Genomic DNA, 14,446 nt, shown 5'->3' on the forward strand with positions numbered 1-14,446 from the left:
TCCTATGAGTTCAGCTTTTTCAGACCCATAGATAACTGAGATCACACAGTATTTGTCTTTCTCTGTGTGGCTTATTTCACTTAGCATAATGCCCTAAAGGTCAATCCATGTTGTCACAATGGCAGGATTTCCTTCTTTCTTATGGCGAATAATATTCCGTTGTGTGTGTGTGTGTGTGTGTGTGTGTGTGTGTATTCTTTTTTATTCATTCATCTGTTGACAGGCACTTAGATTGTTTCCATATCTTGGCTATTGTGAATAATGCTGCAGTAAACATGGGAGTGCAGATACCTGAGATCCTGTTCTCATTTCCTTTGTGTATATATATCCAGAAGTAAGATTGCTGGATCATATGGGAATTCTATTTTTAATTTTTTCAGGAACATCTACACTCTTTCCCATACTGGCTGTACCAATTTACATTCCCACTGATAGTACACAAGGGTTCCCTTTTTTCTACATCCTCTACAACACTTTTTTATCTCTTGTCTTTTTGATGATAGACGCCCTAACAGGAGTGAGGTGATAGCTCATCGTCGTTTTGATTTGTATTTCCCTGATGATTAGCGATGTCAAGCACATTTTCATGCACCAGTTGGCCATTTGGATGTCTTCTTTGGAAAAACAGCTATTCAGTTCCTCTGCCCATTTTTCTTTTCTTTTTTTTTTTTTTAGGAAGATCAGCTCTGAGCTAAAAATCTGCCACCAATCCTCCTCTTTTTCTAGGAAGACTGGCCCTCAGTTAACACCTGTGCCCATCTCCCTCTATTTTATATGTGGGATGCCTGCCAAGGCATGGCATCAAGCATGGTTTGATAAGCGGTGCATAGGTCCGCACCTGGGATCTGAACCAGCAAACCCCGGGCCACCAAAGCAGAGTGCGTGAACTTAACTGCTGTGCCACCAGGTTGGCCCCTCTGCCCATTTTTTAATTGGATTTTTATTTTTTTGCTATTGAGTTGTATGAGTTCTTTATATATTTTGGATATTAACCCCTTATCAGATACCTGATTTACAAATGTTTTCTCCCATTCCGTAGGTTGCCTTTTCATTTTTGGATGGATTCTTTTGCCGTGCAGAACCTTTTTAGTTTGATGTAGTCTCAGTTGTTAATGCTGCTTTTGTTGCTTGTGGTTTTGGTGTCATATTAAAAAAATTGTTGGCAAGACCAATGTCAAGGAGGTTTTCCCCTTTGTTTCTTCTAGGAGTTTTACAGTTTCAGTTCTTATGTTTAAGTGTTTATAAGTTAATTTTTATGACCAGTATAAGATAGAGGTCTAATTTCATTCTTCTGCATGTAGTTATCCAGTTTGCCCAGCACCATTTACTGAAGAGACTAACCTTTCCCCATGGAGTATTCTTGGCTCCCTTGTCAAATATTAGTTCATCGTATATGCAAGGGCTTATTTCTGGGCTCTCGACAGTGTTTCATTTATCTGTGTCTATTTTGATGTGAGGACCATACTGTTTTGATTACTATAGCTTTGGAGTATAGTTTGAAATCAGGAAGTGTGATGCTTCCAGCTTTGTTCTTTCTCAGGATTGCTTTGGCTATTTGGGGCCTTTTGTGATTCTATACAAATTTTAGGATTATTTTTTCTATTTTTGTGAAAAATGGCATTGGAGTTTTGAGAGGGATTGCACTGAATCTTTAGATGGCTTTGGATAGTATGGATATTTTAACATTATTAATTCTTCTGATCCATGAACCTGGGATATCTTTCCATTCGTTTGTGACTTCTTCAATTTCATCAAAATCTTAGAAGTTTTGATCTTTCATCTCTTCGGTTAAATTTATTTCTAAGTATTTTACTGTTTCTAACACTATTGTGAATGGGACTGTTTTCTTGATTTCCTTTTCAGATACTTTGTTGTTAGTGTATAGAAATGCAACTGTTTTTTGCATGTTGATTTTATATCCTGAAACTTTACCAAATTCATTGGTTAGTTCTAAGAGTTTTTTGGTGGCGTCTTTAGGGTTTTCTCTATCTAAGAATATATCATCTGCAAACAAAGACAATTTTGCTCCTTCCTCCCCAATTTGGATGGCTTTTATTTCTTTTTTCTTGCCTGATTGCTCTGCTGGAACTTCCAGAACTATGTGGAATAGGAGTGGTGAGAGTGGGCACTCTTGTCTTGTTCCTGATCTTAGAGGAAAAGCTTTCAACATCTCACCATTATGTTTTAGTTAATGTTTAATGTTCATATTATCAGTACATAAATAACATTCACAACTGATCCAAGTAGTGTACTCTGATTATATCTCCTCTCTTATACAACTTTTGGTTTTCCTGAAGTTAATAATCGTTTCACATTTGTTATTTGCTTGGTTTTCATGGGTTTCACTGAATGCTTCACCAAAGTGTAAATCATTTCTCTACATGTTCAAACACACCTGGTTTTCTTTTTTTTCTTGGAGACAACCCTCCTTTTGCCCACTGTCCTCCTGTTCCATCTTGGACAATCTATTTTCTATACCTGCTGCATAACTACCACCCTTCCCTTCTTTTCTGTGGAGCCCATTTCCTGAATCTCATGTTTTCCTCCCTGGCTTACTCATTTACTTCAGTGGAGAACATCCTTCCTAAGGAAGAGTGGGGAGGGAATCTTTTAGAACACTGCAAGCCTGAATACAACTTTATTCTCCTTTACCCTGACTGATGGTCAATAGGTAAAGAATTCTAGATAGGAAATAATATTTCCTTAGAATTTTGACAGTCTTGTTCCACTGTCTTCCTGGTTCAGAGTTGTTGTTGAAAGTCAGGTTTCACTCTAGTTCTTGATCCTTTGCCTGTGATCTGTGTTTCCTTCTAGAAGCTTCTGGAATCTTCTCTTTACTCATGTCCTCCAGCTCTTCTTTTTTCTCTATTCTCTGTTTCTAGAACTCATATTAGTCAGATGTTGAGTCTTCTAAATTTATCCTCTTTTTATCCTTTCTTATTTTCCATCTCTTTGTCTCTTTGCTCTACCTTCTGGAAGAGTTTTTTATTTTTTAAAGATTGGCACTTGTTGTCAATCTTTTTTTATTTTTCTTTTCTTCTTCTTCCCAAAGCCCCCCAGTACATAGTTGTATATTCTAGTTGTAGGTCCTTCTGCCTCTGCTATGTGGGATGCTGTCTCAGCATGGCTTGACGAGTGGTGCTAGGTCCATGCCCAGGATCCGAACCAGTAAAACGTGGGCCGCCGAAGCAGAGTGCATTAACTTAACCACTTGGCCACGGGGCTGGCCCCCTGGAAGAGTTCTCCAACTTTATATTTTAATTCTTCAATAGAAAATTTTCACTTTTACAGTAATATTTTTAATTACTAAGAGGTCTTTCTTGTTCTCTCGCTATTCTCCTCCTCCACTTTTTTTGGTTCTTATTTTATGGATTCAGTATTTCTTTGTTCTCTCTGAGGATATTATAGTTCTTTTTTTTTTGTAGTTTTCTTCTGTTGCCTGCATTGTCTCTTTTTCTCTAAATTCCATTTGTTTGTTTTGTTCATTTTGATTTCTTTCTTTCACTAGAGGCTTTCTTCAAATATTTAACCACCACTGGCTACCAGTTCACATTTAAGAGTGAGAGACTAAAGAGGAAGTGGAAGCTCTATATTTGAGGGGCACTGCTTATTGACTGATGAATTTCACCGTCTGGTTCAGAATCAGGGAGTCAGGCCATTTCATTGGGGGACTCCCGTACGGCACTATGTATAGGTCTTTGGGTTATAAAATTTCTCCAAAGAAGAATCCTCTGACTTCCTGCCTAAGGGATATTAACCTGGCTGTTAACATCCTGGGAGCTGAGCCATGAAATGTGGATCAGTGGTGGGTCCTCACTATGCAGTATTTAGACTGTCATTTACTCCCTTTTCTTTCAGTCAGAGCCTCCCCTCCAGCCTCAGCTGTGCCAGACACCCCAAGTCCAGACCTTCTCTGGTTTACCTCTCCAGAGATCAAGGCTCCCATCTTTTGCTGGTGTGGAGGAGGAGACCTGGGGCCTAACTGCTCCTTAGAAAAACTTTTAACTAATCCTTGGAAGTACATTTTACCCGTGAATTCCTGAGCCTCTCTAGGTTTTTGTGGCTCAAATCAGCCTGCATCTTATCATCACCTCCTCTCCCACTGCCCCCCCACCAACCCCCACACAGACAGGCCTTTTTAGCTCTCTCTAGTCTGCTCAAAGTCACCACTCACCCATCCTTTCTGTTGACATATCTTATCTGCTGTCATTGCCTCTGTTTGTCACTGGCCTTGTGTGTTTATGCCTTTTTCATTCTTTCATGATTTTGGGGTGGGAACTGGAGTGGGAGGAGGTGTTAGGAGATCCATTCACATGCTTCACTGGAAGTCCACACCCTCTCATTGAAAATGCTTTGGCTTTGTTATTCTAAGACAATAGAAAATCACTACTGTCAGACATCTGTTACTTGCTGGTCAATTTGGTTAGGATAATCTTTGCTCTCCTACTCAGGAGCAAGCAGCACATACCACCCACCTGGGGCCGCTCAGAGGTTCTCCACGCCATGGGCTACAGCCCCTCTGCAGCCCTCAGTCCTATGTCCTACAGAGTCTTTAATGATGGAGGCTCCCAAACAGCACCACTGTGTTAAAACCCACGGGCTCCTTATCCTCAGGAGGTAAGTGCTCATCGCTGTGAGTCATCCCTGGTTGACTTTCTTTCCCCACAAACACTCATGTATATCTGCTCATTTGGTCTGAGAGGTTAGAGGAGGATGGGAAGGATCAGCCCTATCAGGAGTAAACTTCCTGTTCTGAGTCCAACCCTGTCATTGTCTTGGCTGAGCTCTTCTTGCCTGTGGTTTTATCAACGCTCCTTGGAATGTCTTACACACAAAAGGGGTAAAGAGTTGAGGGGTGAGTGTCCTCAATTATTTTGACGTTGTAATGGGGTGTAAATACTTAAATGATAATCATGGTGAACACAGAAGGTAGTAATTAATTCTCTAGTACTTGACTATATGAACACAAATTATATTTTATAGTTATATACAATTCCCTTAGGATTTAAAATTATTTTCCAAGAAGATGTTCTCCTCATTTCACATAGGATGAAATGAGGCTCACAGAACTTACTGAAGTGTGTTCCAAATAGACTAGCAATTTTTTTAAGTCTGAAATCAGTAAGAATGGATGTTTACAGAAGTCAACTCTTCCTTTAGGCTGTCTTTCAATGCTAAACAGTACGATTACTTCCCTGTTTGATTTCCTTCTGAATTTTTTTTTAGTTTAAAGCAAAACAGCTTGGAAATGCAGCAAATTTAAGGTATAACATTTCTTTTCACTACCAAATGACCATTCCACCCAATTTTTAGCTTAGTCTTTCATTCTAGGCCACTGCTTTTAAGGGGTCATGGCAAAGCTCCAAAATATCTTTTGAGATGCACAACATGAAGCACACAGACAAACCAGCAGGAGTAACATGCTAGACCTACCTGTTGAAATAACAAGTAGCCACCGCCCCAGCTATAGTCATCTGCTGGCACGCCAGGATGAATTCGCTGGTCCAGATGAGGCCAATCAAATGGTACCACCACATATACCGAATGCCAGAAAGAGGCTTGTACTCCACTTGGCCGCCTTCGATAACCTGGGCAGCTCCTAAAGTTTAAAACACAGACATGCTCTACACCAATGCTTCCCCAAGGGTGGAAGACGGTTCCACAGGCCATGCCTCTCGTGCCTGGCCTTTGGCATTACATGAAACACAGACACCAAAGCAGTTTGAAGCACCCACCATAATTTAAGATCTCCACAGCAAAAACTAAAAATTGAAACACACCTTTAATTTATGAGTAACATCAACAACAATAATTACAATGACTGATTGGTAGGCAATTTGCAAGGTATTTGCCCCATACTCTAATACCCATCCCACTTCGTAGATGTGAAAACTGAGGTTTGGAAGAGACAAGTAACTTTCGGAAAGTTTTGCTGCTCATGATTAGCGGAAGGAGAATACAAACCCAGACACACTGGACTCTAAAATGCCTGGATTTTCTACTAGACCACTTTGGGATGTGAACAAAAGTTGCTATGTTGATGAAACCACACAAAGCCATTAAGACTATGTTATAGAACCTTACTTTACCCCAACTTTAGCCATTCTAAAAGACAAAGATCTTCATTTCTTTCAAAGGGATTCATTGCAGATTTCAAGAACAAACTCTTCTAACACATTTAAAATGCCTGCTGGGCCTCAGGGTTAATCTTGGAGATTCAGATCTCAGCTTTACCTCTTCCTGGGTAGCCTGGGGCAAGGTACTTGGCCTCTTGGAGTTTCAGCATCCTTATCTCTAATACCCATTTCCTGGTGGTAATCTGAGTGACATTACCTGGTAAGTGCTTAACAGAGGGCCTGGAATAGCCCTCCATAAGTGACAACGATTATTATTATTAAATTTCAGGAGCACAATACTGTATTATACCAAGGCCAGCAAGGTAACCCCAGCAGTGCTCAGCTGTTCCCAAGGCTGTACCTTGCTTTACGCGCCCTCATCTAAAGAAGCCCTTGAATTAGCTCTGCAATTTAATTCAACTCCATTTGGATTTGGCAAATCCCAGCTGTGGGACTGTGCTTGATTTCTAGAAGGACTCTGCTAAATATTTTAAATAAGCTACTGTAAGTAAGAAGATGGGCACTTTGGTCTTCGGCGAAACCTACAACTTGAACAACATTTAAAGATAGTTTCAGATTCCTTTCATAGCTATAAATTGCTTTTAGGTTCATAATTCATATGTCTTTAGACATTCACAATAGAGTTTGTGCAAAGGAAGTAGGAGAAGATAATCATGCTTCCACAGATCAGGGCTGGGCTCAGTTCCTTATGCTCTGTGTTCTGCTGAACAAGAGTCACATTGTGACAAACAGTGGAGCAGCTTGATGTACAGAGAGAAGTTAATATTTTAGTGAACACTGGGCGCATTCTGGCTTGGCGGCAATCTCTGTTTCAGGTAAGGCACTGATAAATGCTTATGTTTCTCCAAAATGGGTGTGTTTCAGAAAAGCATTCCCAACTCCAAAGGAGGTGACCCCTCACAACGAACAGGTGTGTTTGGGTAGATCAGGTCAGTGGAGACTTGGAGAACCACTCCCTGGAGGAGTAGAAGTGACAGGGGCTAGCCAACAAGCACTCTGCTGCTCCTGCAAGGTCTCCAAGTCCTGGGGACAGATTGCCGTTCTGCAAGATTAGATCTACACCTTCACAAATGCTTTGGGGCTGGAGAATGTTTCCACAGAGCAGGAGGGATGGTTTCCTCGACTGACAAAAGGCAAGTACAAAGGTCCTGCATTCTGAGGGGGACAGTCTCTCCTCGCTCTGCACGTTCATATGCATCCCTGCTAGGCACACTGATGGCAACAGCCGGCCAGTGGAGAGCGGCTGGATAAGTCAAGACCTGTGCAGGCCTTCAAACCGTTGGCATTCCCCAAAGCAGCAGAACCTGTGCGTTAGTTTTGATTGCTCACTTGCTTTTGGACATCTTTAGCAAAGCTGTCTTCTATTTGTTCTTCTGGTTCAGTTATACCAGGCTGTTTATAGACTTCCCTTTAGGACATGGTTTCTCAACCTCTCAACACACCAATTGGCATTGTGGACCAGATCATTCTTTGTCGGGGGTAGGGGGACTGTTCTGTGCACTGTAGGATGTTTAGCAGCTTCCCCGGCCTCTACCTACTAGATGTGAGGGGCATCCCCCCTTCTCGCTTCCAGTTATGACAACCTAAAATGTCTCCATACATTGCCAAATGTCTCCTGGGGGACAAAACGGCTGCTTGAGAAACACTCCTTTAAGTAAACACTCTGAAGAACCAGGCGCTGGCGCTGGCTTCAGGAGGAAAGCCCAGGACTAGTCTATGGGTGGGGCAGGCGGGTTTATGCACACATGACTGCCCTCTTCTGGATGGCCGGGTTGGTGCAGGCAAGTGCCTCTCATTGAACGACCAGTCGCTTTGTCACTAAGGACTCTTACAATACAGCTACTACCATGTGTAGCTAACAGGTGTTAGCAGGAACTGGACTTCTACAGATAGATCCCAAGATATGATGGATCTCAGGGATGGTGGTGGAGAGGGCACTGAACTGGGAGTGGACTTAGTTCCTGCCTCGGCTTTGACATAAGCGATCAGCACCTTGGGCCTCAGTTCTCTCATCGTAAAGACGAAGAGGGTAGACAGGATGAACCCTGGGGCAGTGGTTACAGGCTTGGGCTCAAGAGTCACACAGGCTGAGATTCACACCTCTGCATTGTCCTCTAATGGTGACCCAACCTCGGGCAGGTTATGGGACACTGTAAAATCTGTTTCATTGTCTGTAATCTGAAGGTACCTACTTCTCACTCCCGGGGGGATCCCATCCAGTCTCATGGCTCTAAATGTCATACATGTAGCTGTTATGAGGATCAAGTGGGTATGGCACTTTGAATAGTAAGTACAATGTAGGGTTAGCTATAATTGAGATATAGGTAGATATGATTCCAGTTCTGAAATTAACAAATATCTATTAAGCATCTACTGCATGCTAGATTATGCTGGATGTTAGCTATTAGGGGAAGAAAATGAGAGAAGCAAACGAAAAATCAGAAGAAAGATACCATCTGAGCGACTATCAGGAACTCACACGTTGCTATGTTAGTCTATTCATCTCCCCTTCTGGACTGTTTATAATTTCTCCTCCGACCTCTGAGAGCTGCTTCCCCATCCTCACTCTCAGTCAATGACCTTACTTCCGGTTTCTCTGAGAAAATTGAAGCAATCAGAAAACCTCTGCTAGAGCTTACCCACTACATCTACTCGCCATCGGCAGGTTTCCATAGCCCACCCCCTGCCTCCCCCTCCCTCCTGATAGGATAAACTGTCCATGATCTTAAGGCCAATCTCTCCACTAGATCCTACTTCTCACCTACTTGAAGATACCTCCTCAATTCTCTCCCTCTTTCTTGCTTCATCAAAACAGTCCCTCTACTGAAACATTTTTAATCATCTCACATCTTTAAAAAAATCTACTCTTGACTCTTTCCTCCTCCAGCTGCCTTTCCATTTCTCTGTTCCTCTTTATGATCCAATTCTCAAGATTTTCTCTACTTACTCTTTCCAATTCTTTTTCTCCCATTTTTCTCTTAAACCCACTCCAATCCGGATCCACTCCCCATCACCTCTCTGAAACTGTTTTGTGTCACCTCCATGTTGCAAACTTCAGTGGTCAATCTTTAGCCCTTATCTTTCTTAGCAGCACTGGACCATTCACATCTCCTGGAAACCTTTACCCAGATTCCAGGACAGCACGCTTTCTCCCCTCCTGCCCACTGGTGGCTCCCTTTCAGTTTCCTTCCTTATTCTTCCTCATCTCCAGGACTTCTTAACACTGAAGTGCCCCAGAGCACAGGCCTTAGATTTCTTCTCTCTCTGCACTCATTCTAACCTCATGGTTTTAAATACTACTTACATGCTCCCAGATTCCCAAATGTAGATCTCTACCTGGGATTTCTCCAGAAACTTCAGACTCCAACAGCTAACTCTTTACTTCATATTTCCATCTGGCTTCCTTAAAGACATGTCAATTAACACAACCAAAAGCGGATTTCTGATCTTCCCCTAAAATGCTCCACTCAAAGTCTTGCTCCATTTCCATGGGTGGCAACCCTATCTTCCAGTTGCTCAAGCCAAAAACCTCAGTACCATCCCTGACTCCTCTTTCTTTCAGACCCCTCATTGACTATATCAGGAAATCCTTCAGACTAGATGCAGAATCCAATATGTCACACCATGTCCACCATTACGACCTCTCCTAAGCCACCGTCATCTCCTCCCTGGATCACTGCTATTCATATGTAGGTCAGATCACGTCACTATTCTGCTTAAAACACTGTGATGACTTCCCATCTTAGATTAGAATCAAAATTCCTATAAAGGCCTACAGGGCCCCAGAATCAGGCCCTCTGCTCTCTGACCCCCTCCTGAACCATGCCCTCCTTCAACCATGCCACTCTGGCTGAACGGGCCTCCTCACTGTGCCCCCAGACCTCTGTCTATGGCTGTTCCCTTTGCTGAGAGCATTTTCCCTTCCCTTATACAGCCTCATGGCTCTGCCCTCACCTCCTTCAAATCTTTGCTCATGTACCACCTTCTCAATGAGGCCATCCCCGGTCACCAAATTTAAAATTGCACCCCTCCCTTAAGCCTTTCTGGTTCCTGTTCTCTGCTTTATCTTTCTCCATACCACTTGCCAACTTTTAATGTTCTATGAAATTCGCTTACTTATTTTATTTAATGCCTATCTCCCTCTAGCTTCCAAACCAGAAGGATTTATCTCCAGCCTCTATAACAGGGTCTGAGACAGTAAATGTTCAATAAGCAATTGTTGAATGAATGACTAAATGAATGAACAGCCAACCTTCCTCAAGTAATATATCCTATCATAGAGATTTGAGACAATTTTCTGGAGATCTTCCTAGAGTTATCAGTATAACCTGGAGGAAATTCATCCTGCAGCTAACTGTAAATCTGGGTATTATAAGCAAGCTTTAAAGTATTTCAAAAGACTGAAGTGATACTAATCATCAATATAAATGGCAGTTTCTCAAAGAAGGCAGTCCAGCTGGTTGGGATAATTTCCCAAAGAAAGCAGGCCCAACTTGGAAGGGCTCAAATTTCTAGCACATTCTGTGTACTTGCTCTCTTCCAGCAAATTGGCTTAAACGTCCTGCTGGACCCCCAGCCCGCTAATAGCAATCCTGCTTGTACCTCCCACTGGCTCAGCTTCTGCTCTGACAGCATGAGGATCAGAGAAAAGGAGAAGAAAAATCTCACTGACATAGAGCCTGCAATTTACCAAATTCTTTTAATGTATTCATCTCATTTCATACTCACAACACTGATGTGAATTCACACGGATTCAGACACACTTTCTGATCCCATTCAGGGCCTGTGCACTGAGCTAAGAGACACAGAGAGAAAAAGACATGGTCGCTGCCCTCAAGATGTTTGTACTCTAGTGGGACGACAACACACAAGTCATTGTCTTGCATTATTGTTCTTCACAGGACTTACCACCATGACATATAATATATTTACTTATTTATTCCCTCATTCCCCACTTACGAGTGCCTTTGTCCTGCTCATTGCTGTATCTCCCATACCCAGGGCACACAGTAGACTTGCAACGAACATTTGTTGAAAGAATGAAGAACATAAAAAATGCAAGGAAAATGAAGAAGAAATATCTGTGTGCCTGGGGAATTTATAGGAGATTTTCTAAGAAATATAATACTCAAATCTTGAAGAATGACTAGATTTCCAAGTAGTTTGGGGTAGGGAGTTGGGGTATCATTGGGGAAGAGGAGAAGGCTCTAGACGAAGATCACAGCAGGTGAAGGGCACAGAGATGTCCGTGGAGACCATTTTCCTTTGTACCTTCCCAAAGGGACCGTGACCTTCTGAAAAGCAGGAGCTGTTTCAAATCGCTCCTGTGCAATCTCCCTTCACTCGGTTCCTAGGACCGGGTTGGGCCACTAGCAGGCTTTTGTACAATAACTTTGAATATCTTCTAGATCTCTGATAATTAAAAAAAAAAGACTATTTTCTTTTGAACTGTGTTCTCAAATGTGCCAGGCAGAGCAAAGAATAAACCACTAAGCTGAAGCTAGTTCTTGATTTTCCCTAGTCGAAATTAATTCCTAAAATTAGGAACATATATGGTCCTTTACTTGCAAAGCAAAGCTCTGATTCCATCTCAGCCTCCTAACGTCCCTGTGAGGCAGCCTGGGGAAAGCAGCATTTTTCCATTGCAAACATGGGAAAAGGGAAGAGCAGAGGATTAACATACAAGGAAGGCCAGAGCCAGCCTGGATCCCGGGTCCCTTGATGGGAAATCCTCTGTCCGATCCTGCTGCCTCCTTTCCAAGCACGGCCCTTTGCCTGTCCCAAGCATGCTGAGGCATCCCTGTGTTACCTCTTCTAAGCGCGGCAGAGACTGCGAGGGAAAACTCCCCCTCAATGGGCCTCTTCCATTATTCAGACTCTGCGGTCTCCAGACCATGTTAATGACAACTGGGGGAATCAGCTCATGTGGGCTCTTTCCAACCTGCCAACTGCACCTGCTGGATCCCCAAGGTTATTACAGTTTTCATTTTTCTCCACTGGATTTTAGTAGTCACTGTCACGTTGCTGGTAGCAGACAAGTCCCAACCGACCAATAAATGTCATTGCTGGGGGGCATTGATATGCTCTGCTGAAATAATCCCCAAACAGGTCAGAATTTGGTAAGTAGTTAAAAGACTGATCAACTGTCACTAGAGAAATATAGCTCATCCAGGCAAAAATGATCAATCTAAGTTCACTTTTCCTGTATTTTCTTTTCTTTTTTATAGATCAAAAGAATCATTCATTCAACCGTCTGACAAAATTGAAAACTCACAAGTGTTTACCTACTGAAGACACTCCACAACATTGGGCACGGACTGAAGAGGGAGTCTGAGGGGGGGTGAACAAGACAATCAGGCACGTGTGCCGTCTCTCACCACCCAGCTCACCTGGCATCTTTGCTCGAGCTGTGAGAGCAGCTCAGAGTCTCTCACAAGTGTAGCTGGGGCATCTTCTGAAGATCAAAGGGATGCAGCTGCTGACCTGCCCAGGCCCAGAGCTGTTGCTTTGGCACTGGGTGAAAAGGCCTTTGAAAACAAAGGGAGCTCTGTGCACCTGGATCAGCCCACAGGTGAGTGGAAAGGAGAGGCAGGTGGCCTGAGGGGACGCCAGCCTGGTCTTATGATGCCCTACCCCAGGGAGGAGCGACGGCGGTCACTCTGTGTAACACCTTCCCTCCCAGAAAGTCTAATATCAACCCTAACGTCATCCATACCACAATAGGTCCTGGCACCCAGCTTGCTTTCCCACCCATTGACTCCTCTCACTCTTGCTTGTTTGCTCCTTGCACTGATAGAGAACTGCTGCTACACTTTAATACATGACCCTCTGAAGCAGCTATAGACCGAGTGCCACCTTTGGCCCTGGAGAAGAGCCTGCTTGTCTCCCTGCCCCTCTTGCTCTCAATCCTGGGGCTGGGGCTCTTGAATTCCCCCTGGGCCCTGGGCCTACGGTGGGGACTGACGGGGCACCATGCTAGCAGCTCACCCCCAGTCAGCCGTGGGGCTTGTTCCTCTCTGACTGAAGCCCCAGCTCTCAACCTGGCTCTCTTCCTGTCCTCTGTGACTGAGTCCTCTCCTGTGTTTGGTCGTGACACCATTAAACGCCCTTTTGTCTCTTTCTGTATTTTCTGATCTTCTGGCAACTTCTAGCCCATCTTCTGAGAAGCCTTCCCTGACTCACAAAGTGGGTTGGAACCTTGTTCTGGTGCTCTCAAGGCTCCCCAAATTTCTCCACGGTGACATTCGTCAACTCTGCTGTGAGCACGTGTTTAATTCTCAGTCCATCCTGTTTGGCTCTAAGTACTATGGGGAGAGACCACCCCTCACCCCTGGTGCCTTCCCAAGGCCTCAGCCCCACAGAACTCACCTAACATCCGTGAATCAAAGAACGAATGGAAGAATGTGCCCTGCTCTAAAGCATCGAGGGTTTAACCACAGAACCAGTTTCCTTCAGCCAGACTCAGAGGCCCTAGAAGCTGGAGGAGGAAGCTCCTTCTCTGGTCCTGAGCCATATTTCCCAAGACCTCAACCTTCCTCTGGTGATTCTTTGAGGCAAGGGCTCAAGTACCACAGCTCAGCACCCCATGCGCTGTACCCTGCCACTTCCTGCCACTTGTCACTCCCAGCCTGCTCTGGCTTCAACCTCTGGCCCTGCTATGTCTCCCTGTAGCCACAGGCCCCAAGTGCCACATTAGGGGCACAGCCTGCATCTGCCAGCCAGCGGCTGTGGCCGTAATACTGCTTCGATTTGAACAGACAGATCTGAGGAAGCCTAATTTTGATTTCCTAGCTTTGAATCTCAGACACAAGGAAAAGGTGAGATAGAGGAAAGAGGACAGGTTCTATTCTAAAGCTCTGGAGCCAGAGAGAGCCACTGCACTTCCCAGCTGTTTGACCTTGGGCAAATTACTTACTCAGAACCTCTATTTTCTTGCCTTGTTAAGTTGAGCATAACAATGCATGCATCATGACAGGAGGATGGGGGACACAGTATTGTCTTCTCAGGACCAAAGCAGTGTGAACTTCTGTGTGCACCTGCTTTGCACTTAAGCTGGCTCTGCTGAGCACAACAAGATTTTAACAGGGTCTTTCCTGGGTTCTTCTTTATCGCCTACGGATTTGTGAGGAGTTGGCAAATTACCTTGGAAAAAATTTAAACCCAGAGACATTTGATAATATTCTTCCTATAGACTTTTGTTCATATTGTAGTTTTTCCTGAAGCTCTTTCAGTTCTCACTGAATTTGTTCTTTCATGAAACACAAACCCAGCTTCTTTAATGACTATATAAAAGAAGAAAAAGAACATCC

The 14,446-nt window shown here is 43.6% G+C and overlaps 1 protein-coding gene across 7 annotated transcripts in view; it reads right to left on the reverse strand.

Moving 5' to 3' along the window:
• The window catches only part of SLC44A3 (solute carrier family 44 member 3), an 80,487-nt gene that overhangs the window by 32,734 nt on the left and 33,307 nt on the right, over positions 1-14,446 (reverse strand). For all 7 annotated transcript variants that reach the window (XM_070268691.1, XM_023641590.2, XM_023641591.2 and 4 more), the window contains exon 10: positions 5,434-5,599. In XM_070268691.1, the coding sequence (XP_070124792.1) occupies positions 5,434-5,599 (166 nt within the window). The remainder of the gene's footprint in view (positions 1-5,433; positions 5,600-14,446) is intronic.

This window comes from Equus caballus, chromosome 5, assembly GCF_041296265.1.
Source record: "Equus caballus isolate H_3958 breed thoroughbred chromosome 5, TB-T2T, whole genome shotgun sequence".
Lineage (NCBI taxonomy): Eukaryota > Metazoa > Chordata > Mammalia > Perissodactyla > Equidae > Equus > Equus caballus.